Source organism: Pelophylax lessonae (genome assembly GCF_965119305.1).
Source record: "Pelophylax lessonae genome assembly, chromosome: 11".
Taxonomy (NCBI): Eukaryota; Metazoa; Chordata; class Amphibia; order Anura; family Ranidae; genus Pelophylax; species Pelophylax lessonae.
This window is the reverse complement of record NC_138778.1, coordinates 209,375,503-209,394,731: the sequence shown is the minus strand read 5'-3', so window position 1 is coordinate 209,394,731 and position 19,229 is coordinate 209,375,503. Positions and strand designations below refer to the sequence as shown.

The 19,229-nt window shown below is 48.6% G+C and overlaps 1 protein-coding gene across 1 annotated transcript in view; it reads left to right on the top strand.

Annotated features, from left to right (window-relative positions):
- Positions 1–19,229, top strand: part of STK35 (serine/threonine kinase 35) — a 56,846-nt gene that overhangs the window by 3,613 nt on the left and 34,004 nt on the right. Inside the window, exon 2 of the mRNA XM_082271399.1 lies at positions 8,611–9,347. Coding sequence (XP_082127525.1) covers positions 8,611–9,335 — 725 coding nt within the window. The 3' untranslated portion in view covers positions 9,336–9,347. The remainder of the gene's footprint in view (positions 1–8,610; positions 9,348–19,229) is intronic.

Below are 19,229 nucleotides of genomic sequence, written 5' to 3'. Positions count from 1 at the left end.
CTGCAGTTCTTAGCCCCCCCCCCCCCCAAACAGCTGATGTATTCGACAAATCCTAAACATGGGCACTGCTGCAGAAGTAACAGGTCTGTAGTGCCCAGTCTTCCTTGACACTGGTATATCCCTAAAACTGGACATCATACCTGGAGTAACAAAGGTCTCCAATGCCAAAACCTTTATCTTCTGAGAGATCAATAGTCTGGTCACTGTAGGAATTGTCCAGGATCAAGTCCTGTACCGGTTCTGATATGGTGCTTTTCCACTGCATGGCACCGAGCGGTTCGGCTCGCTTTTGTGCTTTTCCACTGCTGGTACCGCATGGTACAGTGTAGGAACGGTTCGGTACGGTACGGCGGCGCTTTTCCACTGCATGGCACCGAACGGTTCGGCTCGCTTTTGTGCTTTTCCACTGCTGGTACCGCATGGTACGGTGTAGGAATGGTTTGGTACGGCGGCGCTTTTCCACTCCATGGAACTGAACGGTACGGCTCTCAAAAACAGTACCACCTCGATTGTGGTTCCAAGAGGTACCATACCCGGTACCATATCCCACAATCCTTTACATGCAGTCACTACTAGCCACTGATTGGTCAGAGAATCGTTGTTATCCCACCCACTTAACTTTAGTGGAAAAGCAAACCATACCGAACCGTTCCAACACCGTACCATGCAGTACCAGCAGTGGAAAAGCAAACCGGGCCAAGTAGAGCCGAGCCGGTACTTGCAGTGGAAAAGAGAAGGCTTGGCATTGAAGGTTCTGGTTATGCCAGGGTCAGTTTTTAGGTTCCAGGCTTGATGTTGATATACAAGCTCTGTGGGATGGGTGGCAGGGCATTATAGACCCTGGTAGCAAGCCAAGGTTGTGTAATAGCTGTAGAAGAGGCAGGGACCTGAAGGCCATGATACAGCCTGGTTACAGGGCTCAGAGGGAGTATTGCAGTATTCTAGTCCTATAGCTTGTTGAGAATATTCAGGCCTCCACCTGGGTTTAGGAAATATTCCAACCTTGTAGAAGTCAGTCTGTTGGAAGGTCTGGTTTGTCAGTGATGCAGTCCTATAGGAAATGCTATATCAGATTGGGTAGTAGGGCCTTCCATCATAGCAGTTTGCATTTACTAGGATGAGTCTTTAAAGTCCTACTAGGCCTCCTTCCGCTAATGCTGGAGTACAGCTATCTCTTGATGTGCATGTTTCCCAAAATCTTCCATACACGTGCAACCTCTATCTAAGGCCCCTTTCACACTTGTGCGACTTCAAAGTTGCAATATTTTGATGCGAGTTTGACTGGGCTTATGTCTTTTCCTCAAAACTCATCAAAAGTAGTGCAGGGACTACATTGAAGTTGGTGCAACTTCAAGTCGCACAGATATGAATGAGGCTCATTGGAAATAATGAACGACTTGCCATGCGATTTTGCAGTCCCAAATCGCATGACAAGTGTGAAAGGGGCCTAAAGTGTGAAAGTTAGTGATCCTAAAGGGGAAAAAAAATAAATGTTTTATACTTAGCTGCTCTGTCCAATGTTTTTACAGAGCAGCCTCAAACCTCTTGGGTCCCCCACTGGCACTATGGGCTCCTCCCTGCTGAGTGCCCCCATAGCAAGCCACTTGGAATGGGGCATGTAGGTGTTTGCCTCCTTGCTCCTTAGCCCTGCTGTGTACATTGACCCACAGAACAGGTCTCGTCTCCACCCCCTGCTCCCTCATTGGCTGTGATTGAAAACAGCGCCTCAAACCTCTTGGGTCCCCCACTGGCACTATGGGCTCCTCCCTGCTGAGTGCCCCCATAGCAAGCCTCTTGGAATGGGGCATGTATGTGTTTGCCTCCTTGCTCCTTAGCTCCGCTGTGTACATTGACACACAGAACAGGTCTCATCTCCACCCCCTGCTCCCTCATTGGCTGTGATTGACAACAGTGCCTCAAACCTCTTGGGTCCCCCACTGGCACTATGGGCTCCTCTCTGCTGAGTGCCCCCATAGCAAGCCTCTTGGAATGGGGCATGTATGGGTTTACCTCCTTGCTCCTTAGCCCTGCTGTGTCCATTGACGCACAGAACAGGTCTCGTCTCCACCCCCTGCTCCCTCATTGGCTGTGATTGACAGCGGCAAAAGCCAATAGCTCCTATTGCTGTCTCTGAGCTAATGAGAAGTTTCTCTTGTGCACATTGCTGGATAGAGATCTGGCGGGGGGGGAGGGGGGGTGCACGTGTTTACCTTCATGCATAGAATGAATTCTGGGTAAACCTTCAGCCTTTAGAAGAACAGCTTTAGTGCTCTTTCACACACTGTGTCCGTCAAACGGACTCCGCTTTTCTCAGCGGGGGATCGATCTGCCGATCCCCTGCTGAGCAGGAGGACTGTGTGCGGAGACACGGCTGTCAGTTCCCCATGCATCTCTATGGGGGAAATCGGATGGGAACGGACCGTCGGTCCCCTGGACGGATGGAAAATAGGGTTTCCATCCGTCCAGATTTGACGGGTCGGATGTCAGCGGACATGTCTCCGCTGCCATCCGATGCCCCATAGGAATGCATGGGGGGACCGTTCAGAATCCGCCAAAAACGAACAGGCGGATCTGAACGGTCTGCCTGTGTGAAAGGGGCCTTAATGGGGAGACAGTAGGAAGTCCATCCTTGCCCCAGTGCCCTGGGTTATTAATCTCTGCAAAAATGGGCTAGAATCTCATTTGTCTCCCTTGTAGATGTTTTCCCTCAATTCCTGCCCTAGTGAGTTTAGGTTGAATAGTGGGGGTGAGAGGGGTAAACACTTGAATCATCCCAAATGCTTCAAATATACCCTAAAATCAGGGATCCTCAAACTACGGCCCTCCAGCTGTTGCGGAACTAAAAGTCCCATGAGGCATTGTAAAACTCTGACATTCACAGACAAGACTAGGCATGATGGGAATTGTAGTTCCTGAACAACTGGAGGGCCATAGATTGAAGACCCCTGCCCTAAATATTTGAATTGATCCAAACAAAGCTTGTGTGGTTGGCCCAGCTGGTAGGTAATGTGGAAGAGGCTCTGCTTTGTTTGCTGATTATGCTGTGATAGGAGTGACTGTTGCTGGGGGCTAATCACAGGCAGGTGTTCCCCAGGGCCCGTCATCTGTCAGCTGTGGGAATTGAGCCAAGGGAATACAGACTGGGGATAGGAACTGGAATCGAATACTGTGCATGTTTCAATTTTCCTTCTATTTAGTAGCATTGGTTTTATGGAAGTCTTCAGATATTCATCCAGTGTTTGCATTATTTACTTGGTCAGTGGTATGTTGTCCCATGGCAATCTCAAGCACTAACTTTGATTTCGGGGAAGGGTTACAGCTTTTGTCTTGGGCTCTTTTGGTGGCATTTCTTACACATTTAGATGTCGCCAGGGCAGGAATTGAGGGAACCCCAAATGGGGTTGCAGATGGCCAGTTTAGTTTTTAGAGAACTCAGCTGAACTAGTCTGAATGCCCAGTGATTTCTTACTTCTGTTCGAAGACAAAGCAGTAAAAAGCAAATAGGACCTTAAGTCCCGGTTCACACTACCGCGACTTGTCAGGCGACTTGGCTGCCTGACAAGTTGCGGTCCATTCAGTGCTACAGGACCCGTTCTAATAGGAGCTACTCAAGTCGCTCCGACTTAGAAAATAGTTCCTGCACTACTTTTGACCGAAGTCTGAGTGACTTGCATTGACTTCCATTATGTGAAGTCCGTGCAAGTCGCACCGAAGTTGCGGTGCACGGCGACTTCACTAGTCGCCCCCGAAGACGGATCGCCATAGTGTGAACCGACACTCCATCGAAAACCAATTCCTCTGGAGTTGCTTTTAGAAGTGTAAAGATTACCATTGCTAGCCATGTGAATATTGGCTTGGTGTCCTTGATTTCACACCAAAATCGCAGTCCAGAACAAGAGCGCAAACTCATAATGAAGGCTGAACTAGCGGTTTACCACCAAGTATTTCAACTGTAGTTTAGCAGCACAGCCATGCAAATGGCATTTTTAGGATAGCAATGACAACTTGAGTATTTCTCACAAGGAACAGCTATTTGAATGAGGAGAATATGACAGTTGCCTGTCCACTGCCTCTAATCTCAGTTTTTTTTTTGGGAATGTCAGTGGGTTCCATGAATATGGCTTCAGGCCTGAAGGGAAGTATTTAAATTAGTGATCGACCGATATCGGTTTTTCGTTGCCGACTGGAATATAAGCCGAGACCCCTAATTTTACCACAAAAAAAGTGGGAAAACTTATTGACTCGAGTATAAGCCCAAGGGTGGGGAATGCAGCAGCTACTGGACCCAACTGGACTACTACAAGACACAAAACAGGGGCTGCGGTCATGGTGCAGGCATGGCGCAGGTCATGGTACAGGCATGGCGCAGGTCATGGTACAGGAGATGGTATAGGAATGGACAGGTCATGGTACAGGCATGGCGCAGGTCATGGTACAGGAGATGGTATAGGAATGGACAGGTCATGGTACAGGCATGGCGCAGGTCATGGTACAGGAGATGGTACAGGCATGGCGCAGGGCATGGTACAGGCATGGCGCAGGGCATGGTACAGGCATGGCGCAGGGCATGGTACGGGCATGGCGCAGGGCATGGCGCAGGGCATGGCACAGGCATGGCGCAGGGCATGGTACAGGCATGGCGCAGGTCATGGTACAGGAGATGGTGCAGGCATGGCACAGTAAGTACAGGCATGGCACAGGAGATGCAGTGCTGCGGGCATGGTACAGGAGAATGTCCTGTACCATGCCCGCAGCACTGCATAAGGAAATGCAGGGGCTGCGGAGGAGTCTCACTTACCTGTCGGTGAGCCGCTTTCAAATTAAAAATCGCGGTGCCAATACTACATCACCGCAAATGTGCCGCCGATGCTCGGGAAAACCTGAACCCATTTGGCTATTCCCGGGCATGCCGCACATGCGCTGTGACACGTCGGCGCCATTTTTAAAAACAGTGAAGCCAGTGATTTGAGTATAAGCCGAGGGGGGCACTTTCAGCATGTTTTTTCATGCTGAAAGTGCCCCCCCGCGGCTTATACTAGAGTATATCCGGTACCCTCTTACAGATGGCTAGGATCAGTGGTGTAATTTGGAACTTATCTGAGGTGCAAAAATTGCTCATTGCTCAAGGAAACCCCTAGCAACCTCTGGAGGAGCACTGATTCCATGGAACCCTGGTTTTAGAAACTGATCTAAACAATCTCATGGAGTTTTAAAATCTTCAATGGTTTTTTGCTTTCTTGGGAAAAATGAGTGCATCCTAATGGAGTGTGCTTGTCTAATGCTTTGTGTAAAGCTTTTCTGTCCTGCAGGTAGGTGTAAGACAGGAGGAAGGAATGGATTATCTGGTCTGGCTGTGCTCTAATTGACCTGACCTAGTCGTGGAGGTGACGGGTTCTCTGTACACTCTGTCCAGACTAAGCCCTGATGAGATGCAATTCTTCAGTCTGATCTGTAGTCTGCTTGGTTTTATAAGAAGGAAAGCCCTTTATCTCTTAGGGAGAGCCTCGGTGTCGGTAATTTCTCTCCGGCAGCTGTAGATGAGGTAGACATGTAAACATCTCTGTCCCTAGGGACAGATTTGTTAGAAGTGTAATCATTCTACTTGTTGGAGCAGAAGGTAAATCTACAAATCTGTCCCTTCCACGACAAACCTTGACCTTTGCTTGGTGTTGGAAGACTTCCCCATGTTGATAAATTTGGCTCATCCTGCCGGAGAAAGCTCTAGGAAGAGTCCTGCCTATGTTTGGTTTCTATTCGAGCTTGGCAGAGCCCCTGGTGAGTTGGTAATCTCCAGGTTAATGTATTACAAATAGGTGTAATCTTGGGTCCCTTGGCTTTCAATAGAAGGAAGTCTTCAGGAACCCAATGCATTAAATGTCCTAAAGGTAAAATTATCGAATTTCTCCATATAAACTCCTAGAAAGCGGTTTGGTTAACACAATTTGCTAGGATTATCTTAATTGATTGGGGAGCAGCAAGTCTTTTAACCACCTCCCACCCGGCCATTGTACATATACGGCCGGGTGAGAGTCTCGTCCTTCTGATCGGACGCTCCGGAACGACCTGCAGAAGGAGCGAGATCGCGCCGCCGCGGGCACGCACAGCGGCGCGATCTCGATGTGCCTGTGTCCCACGGACACACAGCAACAAGTTTTGGCAGGAGGGCCCTGTGATTGGCCCTCCTGATCACATGACGGCTGTGTCCAGTGTCCCACGGACACACAGCAACAAGTTTTGGCAGGAGGGCCCTGTGATTGGCCCTCCTGATCACATGACGGCTGTGTCCAATCACAGCCATCATGTAATGTAAATACAGCCGTTGTAACGGCTTTGATCTCCTTCTCCTCAGATCCTGTCAGTGAGGAGACGACCTGTGCTGCAGCCAGGGGATCAGTGAGTTTTACTAATTACTCACAAAAAATTGAGGGGGTTCCCCTAGTTTGGGACTTTTAAGGCACAAGGACTCTAGAAAATGTATTTTTCAAATAATTTATTAATGCAAATATACAAGATTAAAAACCGCAAGCAGCAATCAATGACAAGGTGTACAACCGTATCTGTTCCAGAACCTGAAACCCAACATGTTTCGAAAAAACTTTTACTTCTTCAGGGGTGGTTCTTTTAACAATGCTCTGTCAACATAAGAAACATGATCATAGAATCATGCAAGTAATATATGTTTCTTATGTTGACAGAGCATTGTTAAAGAACCACCCCTGAAGAAATTTTTTTTTCGAAACATGTTGGGTTTCAGGTTCTGGAACAGAACCTTGTCATTGATTGCTGCTTGCTGTTTTTAATCTTGTATTTTTGCATTCATAAATTATTTTAAAAAATACATTTTCTAGAGTCCTTGTGCCTCAAAAGTCCCAAACTAGGGGAACCCCCCCCCCAATTTTTTGTATCTTAAAGGGATGTGGCACTTTTTGCAGGAATACTGGTCATGAGCAAATCTCCATTTACTAATTACTCACTGGTCACAGAGGGGTCTGTGCTGGTAATCAGAACATTGATTACCAGTGCAGCCCTGGGGGGAGGGGGCACTAGAGCCACCAGGGGTGCCCACCATGGCCACCAGGGATGGCAATCAGGGCTCAGAGGGCCTATCAGTGCTGCCCACCAATGCCATCGATCAGTGTTGCCCACCAGTGCTGCCTATCAGTGCCCATCAATGCTGCATATCAGTGCCACCCCATCAGTGCCTCAGTGCAGTCTCATCCGTGCAAGAAAAAACTTATATATTTACAAAATTTTATAACATAAACAAAATAACTTTTTTTCGGTATTTTTTTATTCGTGCACCAAAAAAACCTTGCGGTGATCAAATGCCACCAAAAGAAAGCTCGATTTGTGGGGAAAAAATGACACATTTGATTTAGGTACAGATTTGCATGACCGCGCAATTATCATTCAAAATGCAACAGTGATAAAAGCTGAAAATTGGTCTGGGAAGGAAGGGGGTTTAAGTGCCCTGTATTGAGGTAGTTAAAGGTCAATTGTACCCTTTCCTGCAGGTTTCAGGTTACTCCGTATTTAGGATGTAAAATTGGGGTGATTTTACCAACCTGAATTGTGGGGTTCCTTTCTCCACATGCCCATTGCCATGTCAGCAGAGGGACTTGGGTCTCAATGAAGCATTAGTGTATTGACAACTTGTAGTCCATTTAGAACGCCAGCTCCATAACTGAATGTCCTCACCTTGGTTTGGGGCTGGAGAGGGCCCGCAGGAGCTTGTTCCTGGAACCTGGGGTCCACTGAACGTGGGTTTCAACGCTTTGCGGGCTTAAAGTGGTAGTATACTCATTCTTTTTTTACTTTTACCTCCAAGCCTATAATAAGGCTTACCTGTAGGTACAATTAATATCTCTTAAACCTGCACGGAGGGGGGAGGCATACGTTTTGAACAAAATCCTGCTAATGTATACCCAGCCTAAGTGATCGTCTAGCAATGAAGGCATAAGTAGGTTCTGTTTGACCAGGGGTGTCAAGCTCTATTTCTTTGTGGGCCGCATCAACATTATGGTTGCCCTCAAAGGGCAGGTTATAAAATCTGTAAGATTAGATGTCCAGAGCACCCCACGCCCCCTTACATGGGATGTCAAGAGCCACCCACCCTTCCCTACATCACAATGCACCCCCTTACCTTGTGCTACTGCCCAGAAGAAGATGCAGGTGGATCTGGGAAGAAGAAATTGCAAGGTCTGGACGAGGACTAGAGGAGGGCTGGAGTCAACTTGGAGTCTGCTGAATGCTTGAGACCAGGGGAGGCTTAGACAAGGTGGTGTGGCTGCACAGAGAGGTGCAGGATCTGTAGGAGGAGTTCTGCCCTCCCCTCTGCTGCAGACTGCTGAGAAGGTGGGGATGGGCAAAGAGGAGCCTTTCAGCTGCAGCACAGAGATGCACAGGATCTGGCAAAGGAGTTCTGTCCTCTTTGCTGCCGACTACTGAGACAAGGTGGGGGCAGAGACAAGGGGGTGCCGCAGCTGGAGAGGTGCGGGGGACACATGAAATGGCCTGGGGGAGCCGCATTCTGCCCACAGGCCTTGTGTTTGACACCTGTGTGTTAGACGTTTAAGAGTTTTAACATACTGCCTTTTTTTTTTCTTGCAGGAGAACGGCTTTTTGGCTCTCTGGAAGAAGCCTGCTATCTTTGGTTTGTCATGGAGTTCTGCGAAGGTGGCGATCTCAATCAGTATATCCTCTCCAGGAGGCCAGACCCTGCAACCAACAAAAGTTTTATGTTGCAGCTGACAAGTGCCATTGCCTTTCTGCATAAGAACCAGATCGTTCATCGGGACCTAAAACCTGATAATATTCTGATTACCGAACGATCGGGCGCTCCGGTCCTAAAAGTGGCAGACTTTGGCCTCAGCAAGGTATGCGCTGGGCTCGCTTCCCGAGGGAAGGAAACTACAGGGGAGGTAGTTAATGAGAACAAGACTGTGAACGTGAACAAATACTGGCTGTCCTCAGCCTGCGGCTCTGATTTTTACATGGCCCCGGAGGTGTGGGAAGGTCACTACACGGCTAAGGCTGACATTTTTGCCCTGGGCATAATCATGTGGGCTATGATCGAGCGCATCACCTTTGTGGACGCGGAGACCAAGAAGGAGTTGCTGGGGACTTACATAAAGCAAGGCAGTGAGATTGTGCCTGTAGGGGAGGCGCTGCTAGAGAACCCAAAGATGGAGCTTCACATCCCACAGAAACGCAGGACTTCCATGTCGGAGGGCATCCGGCAGCTGCTTAAGGACATGCTGGCTGCCAATCCTCAGGATCGGCCGGATGCGTTTGAGCTGGAGACACGGATGGACCAAGTTACATGTGCTGCTTGAGGCATTGCTCTGGTAAGAGGCTTCAGCAGTGAGTCCGGGTAGCAAATGGGTATAGAATATTTGTCAGGATTTCTTTAAAGTGTAACTCCGCTTTTGTTAAAGAAGTTTCCCTGTGGGTGATCTGTGTACATTGCAGGGATTTGTAACAAATTTCGTTGCAGATTCCTACAGAAGAAATCCATGTTTGTTCCTCTGTTCTCATGTGCTAAGTGGGTCTAATGGTAGGGAGTTTCATAATTATCAACCAGCTGTGCACCTGCAGGGCACTGAGGAAATCTGCTGGGTCTGCATCCCTTTAGACCTGTTCCTATTGGAAGTATCTCCCCCAAAAATGACATTTTTGCTGCAGGGGATGCCAGAAATCTGACTTGTATCTTAGTGCAGACTTCTGGGAAAATTGGTGAGCCAATCACACAAGCAGGAAATGTTTCTGGGGTGTGGTCAGTATACATTCTGTGTACAGAACAGCTCCAGGTAGCCATATTGCACTGCTTTTTCAGAAAATTAAAACTGCTGCAGATTGAAAAGGTAATTTTTAATCCATTACAATAGGTCGCAATTGTCTACGCTATATTTTTTCTTTGCTATTTTTATTTTTCTCCATGAGAGTGGAGTTACCCTTTAGAGCCCATTCAGACTAGCGCGACACGACTTTGGGGGGCGACCTGTGAAGTTGCGTGCACCGCTGTGCACTGCGACTTCGGCGCGACTTGCAGATACTTCACATAATGGAAGTCTATGCAAGTCGCTCCGAGGTCGCCCCAAAGTAGTACAGGACCCTTTTTCTAAGTCGGTGCGACTTGTGTCGCTCCTATTAGAACGGGTCCTGTGCTAATCAATGGACCGCAACATACCGCAACTTGTCAGGCTGATGTGAATGGGCTCTTAAGGCACTGCTGAAAAGTGAACCATCAAGCACTTTCATCCTGTCACTCTGATCATTAAAGGATGTTAACCCTTAGTTTGTTAAAACTATTCTTGAATCGCTTTTTAGGTTTCACTTTTTTATTGAATCTTGGGGTTTTGCTCCCTTTGTAGACCCAGAGCATGTGTATTAGGTGCTTGGACACCTTGTGTATCAAACGTGAAGGATAATGGCTCTAGAGCAGCGGTTGTCAACCAGTGGTCCCTAGACCACTGATTGTCCGTGAGAATTTTGGTGGTCCCCAGGGGTTCTGCTGTAAATCAACATTGTGGAAGATGTATACAGCCCAATGTTCTCAATGCGTGCGGACAGGAAGTGTGATAATTGATACTAGGTGCCTTGTCTGTAGTTCCGGCTCGTTTAAACTCACAGGGAGGCGCCAAGAGTAGTGTGGAGAGCAGGAGGTGAAGGGGGGGACTTCCAATGGCAGTGTTAATCAGACTGGGACGGACATGACTGGATAAGGAAGTGAGATCCAATGGGGGGGGGGGGGGGGTCAGGAATGGCAGAAAGCTAGAGCATGGTGTAAAAGGCAGCCATGTGATCTAGGGAGAGGGGATAAAGCCAGAGCAGCGGCTTGATCCAGGGGGAGGACTGAGCATTGTGTAGAAAGCAGCGGTGTGATCCAGGACAGGGCGTTGTGTAAAAGGCAGCAGTGTGATCCAGGAGGAGGAGAGAACATAGTGTATAAGGCAGCAGTGTGATCCAGGAGGACAGGGCATTGTGTAAAAGGCAGCAGTGTGATCCCGGAGGAGGAGAGAACATTGTGTATAAGGCAGCAGTGTGATCCTGGAGGAGGACCAGAGCATTGTGTAGAAGGCAGCAGTGTGATCCAGGAGGAGGACAGAGCATTGTGTAGAAGGCAGCAGTGTGATCCAGGGGGAGGACAGAGCATTGTGTAGAAGGCAGCAGTGTTATCCAGGGGGAGGAGAGAACATTGTGTATAAGGCAGCAGTGTGATCCAGGTGGAGGACAGAGCATTGTGTAGAAGGCTGCAGTGTGATCCAGGGGGAGGACAGAGCATTGTGTGAGGCAGCAGTGTGATCCAGAGAAAGGGGGAAACCCAGAGCATTGTGTATGAGGCAGCAGTGTGATCCAGGAGGAGGGCAGAGCATTGTGTATGAGGCAGCAGTGTGATCCAAGAGGAGGGCAGAGCATTGTGTATGAGGCAGCAGTGTGATCCAGGAGGACAACAGAGCATTGTGTATGAGGCAGCAGTGTGATCCAGGTGGAGGAGAGAACATTGTGTATAAGGCAGCGGTGTGATCCAGGAGGAGGACAGAGCATTGTGTATAAGGCAGCAGTGTGATCCAGGGGGAGGACAGAGCATTGTGTATAAGGCAGCAGTGTGATCCAGGAGGAGGAGAGAACATTGTGTATGAGGCAGCAGTGTGATCCAGGAGGAGGGCAGAGCATTGTGTATGAGGCAGCAGTGTGATCCAGAGAAAGGGGGAAACAGAGCCAGAGCATTGTGTATGAGGCAGCAGTGTGATCCAGGAGGGGGACAGAGCATTGTGTATGAGGCAGCAGTGTGATCCAGGGGAGGGCAGAGCATTGTGTATGAGGCAGCAGTGTGATCCAGGAGGACAACAGAGCATTGTGTATGAGGCAGCAGTGTGATCCAGGAGGACAACAGAGCATTGTGTATGAGGCAGCAGTGTGATCCAGGAGGACAACAGAGCATTGTGTATGAGGCAGCGGTGTGATCCAGGAGGACGGAGCATTGTGTATGAGGCAGCAGTGTGATCCAGGAGGACGACAAGCATTGTGTATGAGGAAGCAGTGTGATCCAGGAGGACGACAAGCATTGTGTATGAGGAAGCAGTGTGATCCAGGAGGAGGACAGAGCATTGTGTATGAGGCAGCAGTGTGATCCAGGGGGATAGGGGCAGAGAGCCGGCGCATTGTATGTTTTGGGCATGAAAAATTCATATTAATCCGTGGGTTTCAAAGCTGTGCGTTTAGTGGTCTGTGAGTTCCGAAAGGCTGGCTCTGGGATGTTAAGAAAACTACTATTGCTTTTGGGTCCCCATTAACTGCAAGGCTTCAATGCTCCTTAAATTTAGGGGGATGAGTAAGGTGTAATTGCCTTACTCTTTGCTCTGGGCTCTCCTGTGGGTTGTGGGGCGGTCTCATTTGTATACAATGCAGGGCAGTCGACCCTTCATGGTATGGCCATTGTATGACTGGCCCTGAGCACTGTCCAAAAAAATGTTGGGTCTGGTTGCAAAGATGGAAGAGTGAGGAATAAGTAAATAATTTGCTTTACTACTTTACTACTTCTCCTCTAGAGCAGGAGTCTCCTGACGCAAAACGCCTGAAGCTCAAAAAAGTACACGAGCGTCTCATTTTGGCAGATTACAAGCATTTTTGTTAGATGTCAACGCCTGAAAACGACACGCTGAGGTGTGAATGGAGCCCCTAAACCAAAGGTCCTCAAACTATGGCCCTCCAGTTGTTCAGGAACTAAAATTCCCATCATGTCTATGAATGTCATTTTTTTCAATGCCTCATGGGATGTGTAGTTCCGCAACAGCTGGAAGGCCGTAGTTTGAGGATCCCTGCCCTAAACAAAGGGCCAGCTAACTGTCCTTTGGGCTTTTGGGGGGCCAGACTGAGTCATTGAGGCCATTGAGAGTAGAAAAGGTCCCAAAGTCAGTGAGAAACAGTGCTCCATCTTTGGTGTCATTGGGAGGGATTGCACCCCAGTGTCATTGGGAGGAATTGTGCCCTTCATTGGTCAGTGGGGGAGAATTTTGCCCATTGCTCTGTTGGTACCAGTGGATGAAATGGTGCCCCAAAGGCCAGATAAAGCAAAGGGCCGTATCTGACCCCCAGGCTGCAGTTTGGAGCCCACTGCCCTAGAGTGCATAGTCTAACGCTTGCAGCATATGGGGACCCACTGCAAGAGATTTTGTAATCCCTTCTGTTGGACTTCAATAAGCAAGCAGAAGCAGCCCTTGTATCTGTATGGATAGCTAATATGTGGAAAAAACTTGCAGCCTTCATGCTGATCCTCCAGCTTTAGTCTAGAAGTGCAGGGTGAAATTAGGAAATCGGGTAGAAAAGGTATGGAATTTGAAGTCTCCTTATTGGCTCATGTACTGGTATCTTTTGGGGCTTTACCTGGGAATTTCAGACCGGTCAGCCTTACCTGGGCCCTCTGTCGGGTGAGCCCACTACCACTTTTGGATCTGTTCGAACCTGTGTGGTCTAGCCTGATCAGTTTGAAGGTTTTTAATGCAAACAGCTTGGTGTGAATCTTTAACCTGTTAGTCTAGATTCTGTAGTATCTTGTTTCTACTATACTTAGGCAGCTCCCCGGAGCAAACCTGCTGTGACATTTATTGTATCTGTCATTTAAGTGTGAGAAGTAGCGAGGGCTATTCGTGCTGATACTGCATAACAGGCGCTATCTAATGTGCAGGGGTCAGGCTGGTGTTGCACAAGCACATTTTCTCTAGCGCTCATCGACAGACGTAGTCCTCGGTGATACACCACCTTCGGGTTATGTTACCTCCGCAGGAGCAGGACTAGACAGGAAATTAAAAAGCTCTGGCCACACCCTAGGGGCAGTCCCAGAGGGTATATCCTCTCTCTCTCTGCCTCAGCAAATCAGTTATTTTCTGTCTAGTTAGGAGTAAGGACCTAGATACCTTGCTGGGATCTTAGGTCCTGGCAAGAATTTTTTTCTAAAAGGATTTTTGGACAGCTTTTTTTCTCCAGTGTTCCTGTGAGATCTTCAAGCAAGAAAGCTGAACTGGGCGACGGGCTGGATGTTGAGATCCGGTGGTCACCCCAGTTCAGCCTACGAGCGCGTGCAGGCCATAGCTCCGCGCTGGGTCGGCCGCGACAAAGTCCCATTAAAAGGACTGAACCCGCGAGTTAAACGTCTCGCTGAAACGCCAAAGACCATGAGTCACGGCGTCCGTATCGGTCGACAGCCCTCCCGCCCCGGTGGAGAGGGGTACTGTCAGGAGTTGGTGCCCGCCTGGTTCCGGTATGGTGAGTAGTATGTTCCCCCTTTTTTCCCTGACGGGTTTTGTGGTGAACGCGGGCCCCTCTCTGTATGGTAAGAAAGAGTTCTTTCTATCCTATAACATGTCACAAATCCTCCTACTTTGAGTGTGATTTTATGTGTGCAAAAAGCCAGGAGGCTTGGTTTGGGAGCTAACAATCTATTGTATACATGTTTTAAAAAATGTAATCTGTGGCATTCTGGGAATCTTATGGGTTAAGTATAAGCTACCTACCAGTCAGAAGCCATGGACATGTAGACTGTCTTCCAAATCAGATCTCCAGCTAATAGCAGGCCTCCCGAACGGCCATGCGGTCCGCCAGGGCCGGTACCGCCAAACACGCCATATCCCCATGCAGAGAGAGTGTTGTGTGCCTGTAGCACACCGCTAGTCAGCACAGGCCGCCGCCATTTTTTTTTTGCTGGATCGCACGAGCCGCCATTTTGGCGTAGCCTCGTGTCTCCAGCATGGGGGCGGCCATGTTTTAGGTGATTCTACACCTCGTGGAGCTTGGGGGAGGCGCCGGAAGGCGTACAGAGGGGCGGAGCCGCCTCCTTTCTTCCTGGGCAGCCAGCCAAAAGACTTCCTGTTTGTCTAAGACAGCGCTGTAAGCTGTGCAGTTCAACTCTGAACATCAAGTGGTGAGCCTGGGGGTCTATCTCTCTCTCTCTCGATCGATAGGGATCCCTAGCAGGTAACACTAAGGGGTTTTTTGTGGCGCTGAGGGTCGGAAAAAAAAAAAAAAAAAAAAAAAAAAGTTTTTCTTTACTTTGAATTATATCATCCAGGAAGTAACTGGAGTTATTATGGACCCTGCCACACATATTCCCCCACCTGTTTCCCTCGAGGGGGCCTCGGGACCCGCCGGTGCACAGAGTATAGAGTCATTTACAGCAATTTTGGAGTCTATGGTGGCTCGGGTGGAGGCGGCCTGTCAGGGACGGGGGTCAAGGAAGCGACCCCCGCCTACCCCTATACTATCTGACACCTCTGACTCTGATTCAGAGATGGTCACTGCAGTTGCAGGTTCCTCTGCAAGGGCTGCTATCCCAGGTAAAGCCCCCTCAGACAGTGAGGAGGACGCTTCTTCTCCTGCTATAATTCAGGAAGAAGCATTGGTGGACGCACTAGTTGTGGCAGTGCAAGAAACCTTAAAACTTGAGGCTTTACCGGCAGAGGTAACTGAAACAGAGAGGCCTTTTGGGACTAATAAGCCCATCAAGACGGCGAAGGCTTTTCCTGTACCTAAATGTTTCGGAAATCAGATTAAAGGAGAATGGGAACATTCTAAACGTACCTTTACTATTTCCAAGCGTATTGCTAGACGCTATCCGTTTGAGGAATCCATCATTAAGAAATGGACGGTACCACCAGTCGTGGATCCGCCTATTTCCAGGCTGAATAAAGCCACGGTTATTCCAGTGGAGGACACTTCGTCCTTTAAGGATCCGGTGGATCGAAAGATAGAAGCGGAGTCCCGCACTATCTTTTCTCTGATAGGGTCAGCATTTAGACCAGTAATTGTTATTGGTCTAGTTTCCCAGACACTTACAGAATGGGCGAAGATGGTACGCCAAGATCTTAGGGGAAAAGATATTCCCCAGGAGACATCTGATTTGATAGAACAGATCATACAAGGGCTACGGTTTATCTGTGACGCAGCCTTGGACACTACTCCCTTGTTAGGGCATGCATCTAAGTTAGCAGTGATCCTCAGACGTGTGCTGTGGTTAAAATGCTGGTCAGCTGACCTAGGTTCCAAAAAGACTTTGACCAATCTCCCTTTCCAGGGGAATCGTCTATTTGGAGCCAACCTAGATGAAATCATTAAGGATGCCACCGGGGGCAAGAGTACTTTTTTGCCACAGGCTGCAAAAGCTAAGGAACCTCGCAACAAGCGAGGACCTTTCTTTACTGCCCATAAAGGACGCCCGGCTGGTACTTCCGGGAAAGGCAAGGCTCCTCCAGGAGGGTTAAAGAAGGGCTGGTCGGACAAGCAGAGGACCAACCCAGCCAAACCCGAAGTAAAGGAGTACACAGCCTGAAGGTGCGCCCCCACCCAATTTCAGGGTGGGGGGACGTTTTCACCGGTATTCAGGACATTAGATCGAGCATCAACCACTACTACCGGTGCGATTCTTCCCTTCCAACATTTTAGTACAGGAAGCGGTAGCTACCGTTCCCTGTATAGATCTTTTCCTTTACCTTTTCCTAAGATTAGTCCCGATACCTCACAGGAATCGGATCTGATTGACCAGATAGGCCAAGTAGCCTCTAGTCGGGTGACTTCGGTCACTGAGGTTCAACCAGAAAAGATCACCTTGCCTGATAACTATCAGGTATCTGATAAATGTGTGGGAACAGAAAACGACCAGACTTTCTCGGATGGTCGGGGCCAGGTACCTCTAGGGACGCCTGGTTCAGATCCAATCAGCGCCAGTGGTCCTAGAAATTCTAGGCTGGCCTCTTCAAGCCGGCCTGGCCGACTTGGACAGGTTAGTCGCAGACGTTCCGTGGGAACTTCGTCTCAGGGAGTGTCTGTAGTCTCAAGGACCTATTTACCTTCGTGCTTTACAGTCGCTGGTTTTAATGGCCTGGCCATTGAGACCCAAGTACTGAAGGACAGAGGTTTGTCTACTTCTGTCATTCCTACCCTTATTAAAGCTAGGAAAGCGACTTCCAGCAAAGTCTATTATCACACATGGAAGACTTATATTGCGTGGTGCGAATCTTTAGGATTTCCTCCACGTACCTATTCGGTGTCTCGAATATTGGCCTTTTTGCAACAAGGGGTTGAGCAGAAGCTAGCCTTGAGCACCATCAAGGGTCAAGTTTCAGCATTAGCAATCTTCTTTCAGAAACCTTTAGCTACCAAATCCTTGGTGCGGAATTTCATCCAGGGGGTGCGGCACCTGGCTCCTCCAGTCCGCGCGCCCTTACCGCCCTGGGATCTTAATTTGGTTTTGTCGGTTCTACAGAAACCTCCCTTTGAAAACATCAGGGAGATTCCCTTGCTTACTTTATCCCAGAAGGTGGTCTTCTTGGTGGCTATTACTTCTGCTCGCAGGGTGTCAGAACTGGCTGCATTATCATGCCAGTCCCCATACCTAGTGATTCATAGGGATAAGGTAGTACTTCATCCTAAGCCATCTTTTCTTCCTAAGGTGGTTTCAGATTTTCATCTGAATGAAGATATTGTACTACCTTCCTTGTGTCCTCAGCCCAAGCATCATCGGGAACATGCGTTGCATTCCTTGGATGTGGTTCGGGCAATCAGGGTATACCTGAAAGCTACGGAATCATTCCGTAAGACGGATTCACTTTTTGTGATCACGGATGGCCCCAGAAAGGGTTTGCCTGCATCTGCCGCGACCATTGCCAAATGGATTAGACAAACGGTGGTACAGGCTTATTCTATTAAGGGTCAGAGTCCTCCGTTCCCTGTTAGGGCGCACTCCACTCGAGCGCTCAGTACTTCCTGGGCCTTTCGCCATCAGGCGTCAGTGGTCCAGGTATGTAAGGCGGCCACTTGGTCGTCGGTACATACCTTTACTAAATTCTATAAAATTGATGTGACGGCATCGGCGGATGCCTCATTTGGCCGCAAGGTTTTGCAGGCCGCAATTTGAGGAGACCGGTGGTCTACCTCGAGGGTTTTTTTCTGTTTGAAAATTTTTTTGTTGAGTCTCATCATTAAGGATGAGCATTGTAAACTTCTAGTTGGCACCGGTTGGGCCTTCTAGATTGGGATTTGATTTCCATTTTCCCACCCCTCAGTTGTGATACTGCTCTGGGACGTCCCGAAGGTGGTGTATCACCGAGGACTACGTCTGTCGATGAGCGCTAGAGAAAAATGGATTTTTGTAAAATCTTACCGTAAAATCCTTTTCTCTTAGCTCATCGACAGACGTAGTCCCCGCCCCTCTGTTTTGGAGTTGGGTTGGGTTAAATTCTCTAAGCACTGCTTTTTCACATAACTGATTTGCTGAGGCAGAGAGAGAGAGGATATACCCTCTGGGACTGCCCCTAGGGTGTGGCCAGAGCTTTTTAATTTCCTGTCTAGTCCTGCTCCTGCGGAGGTAACATAACCCGAAGGTGGTGTATCACCGAGGACTACGTCTGTCGATGAGCTAAGAGAAAAGGATTTTACGGTAAGATTTTACAAAAATCCATTTTTAACCGACCTAAAGTGTAGGTGCCCACATATACAATTTGATTGTCAATTTTTGACTTAAAAGTTGATGGTCTTACCAAATTAGGTGATCCAAGTATTTAACTGAGCTTTTAAAGCCAGCTGCATGCCTCTTAGAGGTTGTAAACCTCAGATTTTTTTTTTTTTTTTTTTTTTTTTTAACACCTGAAAGAAACCCATAATGAGCTAGTATGCATCGCATACTAGCTCATTATGAAATACTTACCTTAGAACGAAGCCCCACAGTGCCGACTGATTACCTGTCCATGGGCGACATGTTCAGTCGCCCTTCTTCCGGGTTTGCGGCCTCCAGCCATCTGATTGGTTGGAGCCGCGATGACGTCACGGCACGGGGATCTGAAGGAACAGCACCAGCGGCCGTTCCTTCAAAGCGCATGCGCCAGTGACGTCACTGGCTGCATGTAAGGTAAATATCTCCTAAACGGTACATGTTTAGGAGATATTTACAGTACCTATAGGTAAGTCTTAATATAGGCGCACCTATAGGTACAACTTGGAGGGTTTACTTCCTCTTTAAAGGTACTAAACCCAGAAGACTGGATCAAGTAGCCTTTTTACAAAATGCAAAGTATTAACCCCTTTGGTTCCACAGTGAGCATAACAAGCATGCTTTACTGCATTGACACACTCGTTCCCTGACATCACCGCGCGAGTGGCCGGTGGCTCCGATGTCTGCCGGTCACTCGCGATCTCCCGCTGTAGAGGAAGAAAGGCAGGCGGCTGATGTAAACAAAGCC